General features: G+C 33.0%; 1 protein-coding gene across 1 annotated transcript in view; it reads left to right on the top strand.

Annotated features, from left to right (window-relative positions):
* The first annotated feature begins 9,175 nt into the window (after positions 1-9,175).
* The window catches only part of LOC146914289 (lupeol synthase-like), a 39,467-nt gene continuing 32,045 nt past the window's right edge, over positions 9,176-16,597 (top strand). The window contains exon 1 of the mRNA XM_085717158.1: positions 9,176-9,413. Coding sequence (XP_085573284.1) covers positions 9,219-9,413 — 195 coding nt within the window. The 5' untranslated portion in view covers positions 9,176-9,218. The remainder of the gene's footprint in view (positions 9,414-16,597) is intronic.

The raw sequence follows: 16,597 nt of genomic DNA, 5'->3' as shown, positions 1-16,597 counted from the left end.
CTTAGGACTTGGGACATAATTTCCCTTCCTTATAATGTCTTTAAAGGTCCCTTGAATCTTAATTTCATGTCTTCCATAACTTCATATGGTGTCTTGTTTGCTGAATTACATGATTTTCAATACAATACTAAAAAATATCTATAAAATTTCCTGATTTAGGGAAGAAATAGAATTGTATGACTCTATATGAAAATATTACAAAATGTCCCTTAACCGACGATCAACTTCTATAAAATACCTATTAATGACTCCAATAACTACTAGATGACATAAAAACATGCTCGAAAAAACATAAAATGACATGTCATCAATAGTCAAAAGTTTGTTGCTGGCTAGCAAAGCATCACGTGTTTTTGGGTCAAAAACAGATATTTGCAAAATGAAATTAGTTACTCCGTAATTATATGTAATCACGATGATAAAGCTAAAAAAAAATAAAAAATCAAAATAATAGGTAAAACACCTTCCGCGGTCCTTTAAGTTATATGTTTATAATAAATTAGTCCTTTAAGTATTTTTTTTTGTTTCCAATTGATTTTTTAAGTAATTTTTTGTTACGAATTGGTCCTTTAAGTCATATAATATTTACATTTTCATCCATCTTTTCAACCAACTTCGTCAAAAAGTGCTTATAGACCATTTAACATTAAGATGGTAGGTCCAAAAGTGTTTATGACAACAAACATGATTACTTACACACATTTTCTTCTTCTTCTTCTTATTATTTTTGAATTCAAGCCTAATTTTACAGATAAATGTTTGATCAACAACATTATACATCAAGTAATCGGTCAATTTTGGTTTGAATCAAGATCGAAAAATCAACTTAAAATTAAACATCCACACAAACACTTTTTAATTGAGTTTGATGAAATTAGGATAATTGTGCAAATATTTTATGACTTAAACGACCAATTTGTAACGAAAAAAACTTAATGGACTAACTTGTTATAATCATCTAACTCAAAGGACCATAAATGATATTTGGTCTTTTTTATTTTGCAAAATGACAATTAAGCACATAAAATTAAAAAAGATCATGAGTTTAAAAAAACAATTATAAAAATTTGCTGGAGTACGATTTTTATATATTGTTGGCAGATAGATTAGATGATACTCAACCAAACTTTAAAGTACATCATTTAATATTATTTCTCACAAATCCCATATCTTCAACGAAAATCAAGCTTAATAACACATGTAGCTGGAGTAAACAAGCTTGTGCCTTCATTAACCAACCAATAGGAAATAGATATTTTTACTCATCATAATATTTGGAAAGATGCTTTTAAATTAACATCGAAAAGTACCATTCACAACTTGTTAGAGAAAGTAAACTTACATTCATTTAGGTGGATGAAGGTCAATTAACATCTCATATTTAATCGAAAAGTACCATTCACAACTTGTTAGAGAAAGTAAACTTACATTCATTTAGGTGGATGAAGGTCAATTAACATCTCATATTTATTAATTGGCATATAACAACATATTATTGAATGCATGTGTAAATTAATTACCAGCGGCATAACATTTTTTCTTTTTTTGGTCAAGTAGTCTAGTGGGTAGAGCTCACAAAATTTAATTGTGGAGAAGTGGAGTGTCCGGGGTTCGAACCCCGGCTCCTGCATGTAAAATACAATATCCCTACCAACTGAGTTAAGCTCACGGGATAGTGACATAACATATTTATTAAACCCTATTTCAATTAGCAGTACGTCTCTTTTGTATTATTATAAAAAATGGCCTGCATAACGAGCAGCATAATTATCGGAATAATTAAATTCTAACAGAGAAAGCTATAACTTTAAGATCTGTATAGTAAAAAGTCCACGGTCCGACGTAGAGTTTCAGTTTCCTTTTGCCACTTTTCAATAGTTTCCCTTTGTTATCACAACAATGCTATTGAAGCACACCCTTTTTAAGACAAAAAAACTTGGAACATTTTATTTGATATTAATCCAGTAATCCATGATAGTACATTAATAAAGATATAGCCTATATTTGGTATTGCGGTGGGTATGCCAGAATCACGGTGACCCACCATAATTTTCCAAAAGTTACCATTTGTAGCTTCTGCACAATGCATTGACTCGCCGTGACTCGGACATATTCACCGTGACACCGAACATGCACATAGAAATTAGTTTGAGATGTTACCCGTGATAAAGCATAAACTAGGTCATTCAATAGTGTTTGTGAGCCTCCATAATCAGGGGCGGAGCTACATATGCCCTTGTGTGGGCATGTGCCTCCACAAATATTCTAATTCTAATACTAGTAATAGTGTTAAGCCTACTTCATGCCTCCATTAGTTAGTAAAAAAAACTTATATTATCAAAGTAAAATTAGTCAAATTATTTAATATCTCAATTATTGATAAATTGATCTATTAATCATGATATATTTTTCCGTGAGTTTAGCTCAATTATTAGGGACATTGCATAATATATGTAGGAGTCGTGTTTTGAACTCGGAACACCCAACTTCTCCATATTTAAAATGTGTGAGCTCAAATTACCAACCCCCAAAAAAAAATCATAATATATATTTTTTGTGCTATGAGTGATTCATTTGTAATAAAATTTTGTTTTAAATTAAATGATCATTTCAATTTTTAATGCAATCTTAATTACTTTTTCTAATTGTAAACTAATAATTGCACTATTCTTAATTATGAGTGGAAATAGAGACATTACATAATATATGTAGGAACCAGAAATTATATTAGGGACAATTGCATAATATACGTAGGAGCCAGAAATTTCTGGCATCTGAATATTGCCCCCACAATCTAAAATTTCTGCCTCCTCCACTATCCATAATGGTGCCAAATTCAGTTATATCTATGCTACATCCCTGGTACTAGTTAGCAACTTTCTTCGAGTTCACCTCAAAATTAACATTCACCAACCGTCATTCATTGATCCACGTAATAGCATGATAGAGTCTCAGCCCTCCCGTGTCAATTTAACAAACGGGTGAAAACCAAGAATTTAGCAAGGAAACATGCACCGGTGTCATCACAAATGTACATGCAAATACCTACTACATTGTTTGAAGTCGAGAAAGAAGCATCAATATTACACTTTAGCGTCCCTAAAACCGGTTGTTTCCACCCTTGCATCGAGGTCAACGGCAGATGGTGATGTTGCGTCCTCAAACATGTGATGCCCGTGCGTACAACACCAACAACATTGAGCTGCTTGTTTCTAACACGTACACATATCTTTCTCTTTCGATAATATTACTACTCAATTCAAACTCTTATTGCCATAGTCTCAAATTACAGATCGTCATCAAGATGCCCGTAGGATAATAGCCATTAGTTTCGTTTGAGAATGGGACAACTACTTCAATAGTACAAACATAATTTCATCAATATTGTTATGCTTCTTTTTTTTTTTTTAGGGAATATTGCTACGCTTCTATTGTACCATGTCGATATTGTTGGAGTAAACCCTAATAGCCAATATATATATATATATATATATATATATATATATATATATATATATATATATATATATATATATATATAGGAAAATGCTACTTCTTAAGAAAAAAAGCTTCAAGAATTTTTCAAGAAATAGTTGGCAAATTTTAATTGGATGATTTATTTGTCCACTTCCTATTTTTCAGCCACACCTCCTTGAATTGTGGCAAATAGTGCATTGTGATTGGCTATTCTTTATTCTTGAAGAATTCTTGATGTTATTTTTCTAGAAATATAGCATTGCTCATATATATATATATATATATATATATATATATATATATATATATATTTGACTTTGTTTCGTGATCTTGATATAAAAATATATTTGTAAATATATAATAATAATAATAATAATAATAATAATAATAATAATAATAATAATAATTATAAGATAGCTTCTTAATGATTTTTTTGTATTTTAAAATAATAAAGTCCCTAAAATAGTTTTTCCATTTAATGAAACATTAAGTACGTCTTAATCGTGAAACCTCATTAAACGTAAGGACATTACTCTAAAAACATCCATAGACTAGCTTTATCGTAAAACATCCGAAGAAGATAAACAAGTAGACCATTGAAGGTGTCGATGACTACAAAATCTTCAAAGTAGCTATGGCGATCGATCACCCCAAAGATTTCTCTTCATTTCCCAAATGTCTCTAGGTAACCTCTTAGATGATCAAAGGAGGAGGCTACCCAATGGTCAGTCATTGGCTACCCAATGACTGTACCCCTCATGAGACATCATGTACACCAACTTATTCGAGACTCTTCAGCTGATGGAGAAAAATTCAGTACCTTATGATGGTTTCGAGCTCTATGGATTCAACAACTCCTCAACGAAGCCCTAGGAGCATGTCGAGCTCCTGTTCATCTAATTTGGCGAAAGAGCTGGGTCAAGATTCTTCAACGACCCATCTCAAAATGAAATATCACACCAAGAATGATGTAGTTGCTACACTTCATGTAGATATTGAAGTTGCACGCAGATGTTTCCTTGCTGCAAACAAAAATTAAATCTCGGTCTCTATTCTAAAAACCTTGCTAAGGGTAAAGAAAAGAAGTCTATTGCGAACAACTGTTAGCCTATATTTATTAATGTGTTTTTTGACAGTCAAGGTGGTGATCAGAGTCACATAATTCTCTAAGTCCAAGATAAAAGCCAGTTGATTTCGACACGTGAAGTTTTTGACTAGAAAGGATTAATTCCTTTCAAGAAACAAGCTTAAAGGTTCAGACACGTGGAAAGAAGGCTAAAGTTATCGAAGGGATGTAGTTTCTAGCCGTTAGTCTAATTAGTTATTTTCTCTTATGTGTATATAGTAGTTTTTCATAAGAAAAACAGGTCACAATTAATCATTATCAAAAGTTCTTATACTCGAATTATCCAAGCACACAAAGAGAAAAAAGTCAGAATCGATGTAATATGATTTGATGTACCATTTTCATTTCAATGCAATGCAATTACTTTTTCTTTAAGTTTCTTTGCCTTTAAAATCTTAAGTATTTACTTGTTTCATGTTGCTGATTTATGTCGAAAAGACATTTATCTTCATCCTAAAACCGTTTCATTCATCTTATTCATAATCAAATTCATGAATATGATGAACATTCATACATTTTTTGGAAAATCATTCCACAACAAGTTCTAGGATTTCTAGTTTGATCCTGCAAGTAATTTTTAAAAACTAGTCTTATTGTTTACCAAAAATACCGGTAAACAAATTAACACGCCCAATAAGACCTTGTTTGTGCAATTTTTGGAAGAAAATTCCATTACACCAAAATTTTTCGAAAAAGTTCTTGTGAAAAAAAGTATTTTTGGAAAAATTCAATTGTCTTTGATAAATTTTTTTGGAGAAAACTTTATCTTGTGCATGCATTTAAGAAGTGGCGGCAAAGCCCTTAAAGAAATGACTCGTCCCAATAAAAATACTATAGGTACTTCTGCATCATCTACACAAAGTAGTGCACAATCTTCACATATTTCATTAGGAAGAAACTAGAAACTTAAAACTTAAGGGATATGGCCCAACTGACTGTAGAGTTTGACGGGCCAAAAGACTGAAGGCTGAAAAAGCCAGAACTAGTAAATATCATAAAAAAAAGGTTGCTTATATTGAAACTAACAATCGTGACCAGGAATTCGGCATATAGTCTATGAGGATGTCAAAGATAATGAGGTTAATGTTGCTGAATTAAAATATGGGTCTGTTTATACATGTAAATTGTTAAGGCCATCTGACGGGAAAATCCTGTCGAACCAAAAAATGATAAATATGTCCCTAAGACTTATACATTTGAAGTAACTAAATATGATGAAATTTTCGATCTCTTAGTTGATGATGGTCAGGGTATAGCGCCTATGGGTTTAAAAACCCCACCATTAGAGCAATGTAAAAAGAGATGTTTTTGTAAATTTCATAATTTTTTGGAACATAAAACCTCACACTGTGTTCTTTTCAGGGATTTGGTTCAGAAAGCTCTTAATGAAGGTAGGCTGAAATTTGGTAAGAAGGCTAAGACCTAAATGCAAGTAGATGTTGATCCCTTGAAGGTTGTGGATGTTATGTATGTTAAGTCTCTTGATTGTATGTGGTAGATGCAATCATAGATGCTTTGGAGAATTCCTGGTCACTATAGCCTTTTTCAAACCACCCTGGTTGTCATTATCCTTTGTGAAACCACTTTTAGCCTGTATGCATTAATTTTTTTCTTGGGTACTTTTATTTGTCTCCAAATTTTAGTTTCCCTTCATTCATAGCCTTTTGAACCAAATTCATGAAGAGTACACAACGTGTGGTTTTATGTCCCATAAATTATGATATTTACAAAAACCTCTCTTTTCAAGCCCTTAGGCATTACCACTTAACCATCAGCAACTAAAAGATCAAAAATCTCAACACATTTGGTTACATCAAACATATAGGTTTTAGGAAAATATTTCTCATTTTTTGTTTCGACATGATTTTTCCCATCAGATGGCCTTAACAACTTGCATGTATAAGGAGGCCATGGCTTTAACTCAGCAACATTAACCTCATAATCTTCGACATCTTCAAAGGCTACGTCGAATTTCTGGTCACTATCATTGGTTTCTACATAAGCAACATTTTCTCTTTTGTATTTATGATTTCTAGCTTTTTCATCCCTCAGTCTTTTGACCTGTCGAACTATATCGGCCATATCTCTCAAGTGTTGAGTATTTAACTTCTTCCTAATGGAATAGTGTAGACTACCAGCGGCCATTTCGACTAACTCATGTTTAGGAACTTGAGTGAAAACATCTAGCCTTTAACAATCTGAATCTATTCAAATAATCATCAATGCATTCAGTTGTATTTCTCCTAACACTTGCCAATTCCTTTAGACTTATCATAGATTGTCCCATGTAGAATTGTTCATGAAACAACCTTACGAACTAAGTCCAATGTTAAATCGAATGTGGCGCTAATGTGGTAAACCAAGTGAAGGCATTTTTTGTTAGAGAATTTGAAAAAAAAAAAACTTCAATATTAAATTATCATTATTTGATATGTCTGGGAAGCTCAGTTTGTAACACATACTCTGACAAAGAAGGAACAAAGTTTGGCCTATGTAACCCTATTTTTAAGCCATTTTGAGCCATAATGGTTTCGACCAAATAGGCTATGTTATTATGTGCCCCTATGTTTTGTTGTTGGACATTCCTAACAACTTCATCTGCATCATGATTCCTATTTACCAAAATCACTTCTGGTTGTGTCCTAATTACTAGTTCAACTGGTTGGGGTTGAGGCACCGATTGTTGACTTTGAACCACAGGTTCGACAACTAGCAAAGGTTGATGAGTTTGGATTTGAGGAATTTGTTGATGAACAGTTTGTGGAGGAGCAAAGAAATCTGTTATTCTTCCGATTTGAGTGGCTAACGCTTGGTAACTTTGGTTTGTGCTTTGAATCAAATGATTAAACATTGTACCAATTTGTTGTGTTAACATGTTAACTATCTCATGATTGCTCGCATCCATTTGCTGCCTTAGGGAAATCATAAATTTTGTAGTTAAGGCTGGTGGAGTATTTCAAACTTGAATGGCTATGTGTATTAAATGGTGTAAGTGGATTTGTATGGCCTGCAAATGTAGATGCATTGTTAAGAAAACTTGTGATCATAGAAGTTGGCATACCAAAAGGTTGTTCCCTAGAAAGGTTATGCATGGTTATGAACCTATCATCAAGTCTAGCCCTAACTTGAGGAGAGATAGGAATGCTAGTAGACACAGGGATACCAGCCGTGAATGGAGGCAAAAAGGTCCCCATTTCTGGTTGTGTCACTGTAGCAATAGTTGTAGAAACGATTGCAGGAGCGATTACTCCCATTTCCGTCGAAACTGGCATAGCCATGGCAGTTGACATACTGGCACATATTGTCGGGGCAGAGACCTGCGTAGATTGTGCTTGTGAAGAAGACTGTGATGATTGTGATGACGCAGAAGTACCACTATTGGTGGGTCTAGACATTACATTCAAAGCTTTACCACTTCTTAAATGCATGCACAGATAAGTGTATTACCAAAAAAAAGTTCACCAAAAACAGTTACAAATTTCTAGAAAACGGTTTTCACAAGAATATTTAAAAAATAATTTGAAAATTTATGGAAGTTACTTCTAAAAATTGCACAAACAGGGTCCTACTGAGCGTACCAATTTTTTTACCGGTGTTTTTGGTAGACAAGAAGACTGGTTTTGATAATTACAAGAAGGATCAAACCAGAAATTTGAGGACAAGAAGACTGGTTTTACCGAAGTTGTGCATGAAAACAAATGTCTTTCAACACAAAAAGGTAAAGAAAATGCATGTAAAATACTTAAATCTTTAAAACACAGAAACTTAAAGAAAAGGTAAATTGCATTGCATTAATGTAAAGGTTGTTCGACAAATCAGATTACATACATTCTGTATGACTCTTTTCTCTAAACGCTGGTACTTCGAGTGCTAGAATTCTATAAGTGATTTGCGACCTATTTTTCATATGAAAAACTATTATTTATACATAGTGAAAACAACTGCAAAAAGCTAACTGCCACGAACTGCACTTCTTCCATCGAAAAACTACTTGTCCCCCGCGTCTTCAATAAGAAAACTGCTGCTTTTGAATTTGAATTATGTCTGCTTCGACAACAACTGCTTAGCTTTGACTAAACTTCTCTCTACTTTGCCTCTTGTCGAACTCCAAAGAAGATCCGCGGAGACCAAATGGGCATTAGGAGTGAAAGGCGTCCCACATGTGAGGGTGCGGTAAGCCCCTCTAACCGTATACCTTGCTACTAGATCAGGTAACCAAGTCAAGACATCATCAATATTAACCTGCATACAGCACAATAGTCAACAATTTACATGTAAATTTATTTATGTTTATTAGTTACTAATAAACACATGAATCTTATAGTAAAAAGATTTCAAAATTTCAATTTACATTAAAATATTTAATATAAAAATATGCATATCATTAAATGATTGAATGATCGATATACACTCAATCAAGCTTCAAATATCAGAGCGTTCACCGTTAAACTATTATTATTATTATATTTATCTTTAATGTCTTGTGGGTTGCGATTATATATTATATTAATGTAATGACATTATAGGATTCATAGTTTCCGTATTTATATATAGCAGCTGCGGTTGTCACATAAGAACGAAGAGCAACGTAGAAAAGAAAACATAAAAGGAAAAGATGTGGAAGTTGAAGATAGCAGAAGGAGGAGAAAGGTTGATTTCTGTGAACAATTTCATAGGACGTCAGCATTGGGAATTCGATCCAAATGCTGGAACTCAACAAGAACGAGATGAGATAGAAAGGCTACGCCATGAATTCACCACAAACCGACTTTCCATCAAACAAAGTGCTGACCTCTTCATGAGAATGCAGGTAATTAAGGAGATATACTCATAAAAGTATATCTCCTCTCCCTCTCTAGACCTCCATTTATCATTTTTTTAAGAATTTTTTATATTTTTTTTAGTTTGGGAGGTAGGTAATATATGGTCAAAGTTGTTGAATATGCTTTATTCAATTTGACCACCTAAAATGTCATTAGATTGAATAGAATCTCAGACTTTAAGGAGGAACACACTCTCAGGTCCCAAATTATAATACCACCAAACCAATCCAAGTAGTTGAATGAATTCAACAATTATCTATGTTTGGATGTAAACATGTTCTAGATCTAACATAATATAAAAAAATGAGAAATGATATTTGTACAACCATTTTCTAACAACTTTTTCACAACTTTCTCTCTCATCTTTTTGACACATCTCTCTTCTTTTTTCTCTCTCTATTGTTTTTGACCAATCATATGAGAGAGAAACAAAGTTGTCATGAGAGTTGTAAGAAAGAGATGTACAAATATCATTACTCATAAAAAATATACATACTTTGGATCTAACAATATTAATATATTCCTTAAAAAAACAATACTATTATACTAATATATAGTACAATCATGTTCTAGATCTAAGAAACTAAAGACGTAAAAACTTGCATGATCTAAGAAACTAAAGACGTTAAAACTTGCATAATAATTAATATGAAAAGAATCTCGTGGGGAAGACATTAACAAACTATATAATAGGAGAGGAAGCGTTGAGAGAAATGGTTGTTGCATTAATGAATGTGAATACATAAAGTACAAGCTCACGTGCCCGTCTTTCTGACATTAACAAACTCACTTGTTCGTCTTTTTACTTTATTTATTATGTTAAAGTTTGAAAATTATGAACGATAATTTTTTATGAAATTTTGATTAAGACTAAAAATATAAATGTTTGTTGCTTTCAAGTTATAACAAACTAAACTAATCATGATTATCTTATTTCAATGACACCAATAATATAATAAAAAAATATAATCTAATTTTTTTTAATGACACCAACAATTTTATTATAGAAAAAGTTGTTTAAGGGTATAATTGGAATGATGAAAAAGTAAGTATAAATATACTCATCTAGTTTGTTACACTTTTTAAATGATAAAGAAAAAAACAAAAATATATATTCATATCATGTTTGTTACGTTTGTTTTAATATTTAAATGTATTCATATCAATTTGTATTGAAAATTGAGGGTATTTTTGGAAAGAAAAATCCAACCCAAAGTGCTGAAAGGGATAGTTTTCTTTATATATAGTATAAATATAGTATAAAAGTATAGATACTTCATCCGTCTCACAATAGTATAAAAGTATAGATACTTCATCCGTCTCACAATATTAGTCGTTTAAGGTTTGAGCACGATTATTAAAGAAATGATAAATTGTGTTGATTTCAATAGTCAAATTAGTGACATTTATTAAAACACCCTTATTAATTGTAGTTAGTTGAGTAGTTAATTTGATTGAAATTCAATAAATAAGGGTATAATAGTGGAAAAAAATAATAAATGCTGCATTAGTATTGTAAAATAACAAAAAAAAAATGCTAAAGAAATAATAATTAAGAGACGGAGGGAGTACTTAACTTGAACTTGTAATCATAGCTAGCTATCACAATCACTCTAACCATAATATTCTAACTAACTTGGAGCTGTCATAACAAAAAAATCTAGTTGGAGCATAGTAGATGTTTACCATGCCCAACTTAGAAGCATGTAAAGAGAAACTATTTAGAGTATGGCATTTGATAGAAACCCCCAAGCTGAACTGATGAAGATATAGGAAGAAGTGTCACGGTTCCAACTTTAGCCTTTTCTCGAACAAGATGACAATTATTTCCTAAGTGTTTAATGTACCACGAAAAGGGTAGGACATAAGTGCAGTGTGCTTTGATTATCACAATAGAGGACAAGGGTACAACAACATATGATTTTTTTAACGGTATAATTTATTTATAATTGAGTCCGTGCACAAGAGAAACATGGACCGACATACAAAAATTACAAAGCAAAAGTGTCGTATATACGTGAAACACAAAAAAGAAACCCACAAAAACACCAATACAAACATCACTTAATTGAGGGACACCAACACCAAGAAGAAAACTAACCACCAACACCAAAGTCAACACCTAAATCAAAGTGAAGCCCCAAAACTTCCTCGCGAATGACAAAAGAAACAAAATTCAATTACCTATCAACTGCTGCTGACGAAACCCTTCCAAAAAATCATCCAACCGACCAAAACTCTGAAAATAGAACTTCATCTTCTTATCACCATAGTTGAGCCCAATTAAACACCTGAAAATGACTGACATCAACACTCCTTCGGATCCCACCACCCGACCACGGTGCGTAGGAATATTTTGAGACTTTAACTCTGAAAGAATGAGGAGTTGTTCGACTCGGAAATAACAATGCTTGCAAAGTCAAAGGCATGGGACTCCTAAATTCCTTCTAAGGGATATGAGGTTTGTTCCCGAACTTAAGCGAATTTACTTTCCCTAAGCATGTTTGATAGTCTAAGTTATTTACTAGAATTGAGCATGGGGTTTGTAAAATTTCGCATGGTGCATTAATTACTGTTAAAGTGTCTAAGATGAATGGTTTATACATTTTAGATGGTTTCATTGTAATTGGTCATGCATCGGTAGCTAGTGTAGCACCTCATAGTAATTCTGAATTGTTGCAATTAAGATTCAGGCATGTCAGTGAAAGAGGTTTAGTAGAAATAGCTAAACAAGGTTTGCTAGGATAGATAATAATACTCTTCAATCCGTTTCAAGCTAGTTGCGTTTGTTAGGGTCTCAAGTCTAGCTACCCTCAAAATAATGGCAATGAATTATATCATGTTCAAATCGCAATGGATTTCATAACAGATAAGAAATTAAATCATGTTCGAATCCCACAGCATCTTCAAAAGACATACTTATATTTGAAAAATTTGAAATTAATAAATAAAAACACCAGTTTGAGGGCATTTAGAATTAGGAATTTCATTCAAAAGGAATAATAATAATTGCAGCTCAAAATGAATGAGTATGAAAACCTGAGTTGGAGATATGATAGAGAGATGTGATTACCACAACCAAGGAAGAAAGTCTTTGAATGTTTTCATGCCTGATACTTGTTGGTTTTTAACTATGTGGTTCTTCTGTTACCCCAAAAAAACACCTTTTTTTTTTAATCGGCAAATATTATTAAACGTCATTCCCGCAAGACGCAAGGTATGGACGAAACAAGATACAAATGGTGCTGCATATAGACGGTACACCATAACCACCTAAGAACACCCCTGAAGATAAACCCACCAAAACATATCATCACCTAAAACAGACTCCAAAAAAACAAGCACTGTAAACATGGTATCCACCACCGCCCATCGTCACTACTCACCCCCAAAGAATACCCTCAAAATAAAACTCCCAGACCCTAACACCCAAGCTGAGCCACATTACAAAAAGCACCTGACCGAAGGATCATGCAGCTTCCACAACCTCGCGACCTCCAATCTATCGAAAGAGCATAAAACAAAAGCCCAAAAACCAACTTGAGTCAAAAGAACTGACTCCCGATCTTGAATCAAAAGTGATCAGTCCACCAGACTTTATTACCAAGTTAGCAGGGCACCCCTCGCCCCCGGTACACTGGTGAAAAACCAAATCAAGTCAAACAAAGATTGCAGCTAGACCCCGACTTCCGATCTCGAAGCCAAAGGAACCGGCCCACCGAAAACCAGCACACAATATGTAAGTCGAAAGACATGGCATGCGAAGATTAAACAACAAACAAATCAAAAGGAAAAGGCTCAACACAATGAGACACGCACCCTCCAAACTCTGTAAACACCTAAACCACCCAAAAGTCACAAACAAGAGCTAGTGACGACGAACAAGGACCCGTGTAACAGATGTTACTTCCAAAGGAAATCACCCCAACAAGCACCCGCTTCCACACTTAAAACACCAATCATCACCACACATCATCACCCCCACCACACTTCACCACCACCACCACGCATCACCACCCCCACCACAATTGAATAACCACCACCACCACTGCATCACCACCGCGCATCACCACCAGCATCACTGTATCACTACACCGCCAAACATCCTCACCAAGAAACAAGCGACAACACAAACATAAATCTAGAGGAAGACGAAATCCAACAACAAAACACGGGCAGCGACGCTGGTTTGAAGCGGAACCACAACCCATACCATAAAAAGGCAGTCGTCTGTGACAAGGAGAATGTGTTCGTCGCCGTAGTAAAAGAGAACCAATGGTGGAACAAAAAACGGCGGATCTGAACAGCACTTCTCGGATCACGAAACACGTGACCTCCTCGCACCACATCACCACCACCACACAACCTAAACTGCCAACCCACCAAGCTCGTAACACACCACACAAAACTGTGACCTCCTCACATCATTGCCTCACAACCACGACACCCACCATCACAACCTCAACATCACCACACAACCACGGTCACCACCATACCTTGACCTCCTCACACCACCGCGGCTGCGCCAACGACGATTTTCAGAACCACCACCGGTGCATAACATGTTGAACCCATTTTATTTCTACACGGTTTAGTGATGGACACTTTGGTTACTCTTTAAGTAGTCTTTGAATTCTCATGTTTTTATCATAATCCCCCCTGTTGCTCAAAGAATGCTGGAAATGAGAGATTCAATATGGTGCAAATTTTAATTATAATGCACTTCTATTTGTGTTCATTAAGTGCTAATAATCATTATATAGTATATACTTACCACCATGGCACATCTTCAGTAAGAATCCCATCCACTCATTGTCTTGATATGTCAGTTACTATTGATGATTTGTTTCCTATTCAATGCAATTCCACATAAAAAGAGAAAATGTGTGTCAATCATGTAACCCAATAATTTGAAACTTGGTATAACCACATGATAGCTATAAAAACTCATATGTCACTAGTATTTGCTTTACCTCAACAACAACAACAAAACAAAAACAATTTTCTTTTTTAGCATAGAAAAAGAATATGGCTATAAGCCTACAAATGTAAAATGTTATCGGAACATCGCAACTAACAGTGGATAAACAATGGTTTGCTGGCAAGAACACACACTCAGTGTTATCAATCGCATTATTGTTTATTTAACTAAAGAACACACACTCAATATTATCAATCAAATTATTGTTTGTACCTAATTCATAAACAATTGAATGTATTTCTTCTAGCACAATGAGACATCTTACTTACCTGCAATATTTCTCATCTGAAGAAGATGTGAAGTTATTCAAACTAAATATTATTTTCTCACCCAATATCAATGTGAAAAACATGATTTTAGCAAAAATTCGAATTCAAAACTGGCCACTTTAAAAACTAAAAATTATCTATACTATATATAAAGAAAACTACCCCTTTCAGCACACTTTTGGGTTGGAATTTTCTTTCCAAAAATACCCTTAATTTTAAATACAAATAGCCAATTATAAAATAACATGTGGATTAATAATTAATGTCACTAATCGTCACCGTTAACTTTCTTTTACCACCGTTAACAATAGATCAAACTCACAAAAAGTTTAAAAATTATATTTGCCTTCTTTATGTCTCTTCTCATGAATTCAAATCGATCCAGAATTCATCATAGTACCCTCTGATCACATCTCATCACCTCTAAAAAATTAGAAAGTTCCAAGGCTCACGAACTTAATTAATACTTCTGAAGCACCTTTGAATGGAATATCTTTAAGGTCCACTTCATGAATTGAATATCTTTCTGTTTTATCCTTCGAGCAATTTACTTTCCGCCAACATTACAATTCAAGCTTTGCTTTTACTTTTTTTTGTTAGAAGAACGAATGAATCAGAATTTGAGAAAATCAAAGTTGAACAATAATCACTTATGAAAAAAAATAATCCAAAGTTTATATATTTTCCAGCTTTATTTCTCACGAGTCTATGAGTTTTTTTAATTTTGTTTTAAACAAAAATAATAGCCGATGAGGATTGGACTATAAATCCTCTAAAAAAAAATTAGTAACAAACGTGAGCAAAAAATATTGTTAAAGATTGGACTTTAAATCCTCTAAAAAAATATTAGTAACAAACATGAGCAAAAAATAATGTTAAAGATTAGACTTTAAATCCTCTAATAAAAGATTAGTAACAAACGTGAGAAAAAAAAGATTAGTAACAAACTAAGCAAAAAATAATGTTAAAAATTAGACTTTAAATCATCTGATAAAAATTTTGGTAACAAACGTGAGCAAAATATTATGATTCAAAATCTTTTAGAAAAAGATTTGTTAGCACTATATTAAATGGGCTATAAATCCTCTAAAAAAAGATTAGTAACAAACGTGAACAAAAAATATTGTTAAAGATTGGATTTTAAATCCTCTAAAAAAATATTAATAACAAACATGAGCAAAAAATAATGTTAAATATTAGATTTTAAATCCTCTAATAAAAGATTAGTAACAAACGTGAGCAAAAAAAAAAAAGATTAGTAACAAACATGAGAAAAAAAATAATGTTAAAAATTGGACTTTAAATCCTCTGATAAAAATATTAGTAATAAACTTGAGAAAAATATTATGATTCAAAATCCTAAAAGATTTGTTAGCACTATATTAAAAATATTAATAAGTAGGGTTCTAACAGTTCATAGTTCGTTCCCGCATTGTTTAGTTTTTCTCAACCTCTATCCGCCCTTGCATCAGAATTCAGAATTAACCTGTAAGTTTTTTTTTCTTTCTTTCATGTTACAACTAATCAAAGTTGATTAATTTTATGGATTATTTGACTTTGTTGGTTTATAAGTGATTATGATTCAAATTATTTACGATTAATTTTAAGAATTATTTGACTTTGCTGGTTTATAATTGCTTATACAAACTATGATAGTGTGCTTTTTTTTTTTTTTTTTATCTATAAGCACACCTTTGGGTTGAACTTTTCTTTCAAAAAATACCCTTAATTTTAAATACAAATAGCCAATTATAAAATAATACGTGGATTAGTAATCCATGTCACTAATCGTCGCCGTTAACCCTCTTTTACCTCTGTTAACCAAAGATCAAACTCACAAGAAAACTAGCACAAAACAACAACTCATGTTACTTTTTTATCAATCGCTTTTATTTTGTACATCTGTGTTGTTCCCCTCAAT

Source organism: Medicago sativa, chromosome 6, assembly GCF_051527215.1.
Source record: "Medicago sativa cultivar Bolivia chromosome 6, Bolivia_mono, whole genome shotgun sequence".
Classification (NCBI taxonomy): domain Eukaryota; kingdom Viridiplantae; phylum Streptophyta; class Magnoliopsida; order Fabales; family Fabaceae; genus Medicago; species Medicago sativa.
The sequence above is the reverse complement of the archived record's forward strand: the minus strand, read 5'-3'. Positions and strand labels throughout refer to the sequence as shown.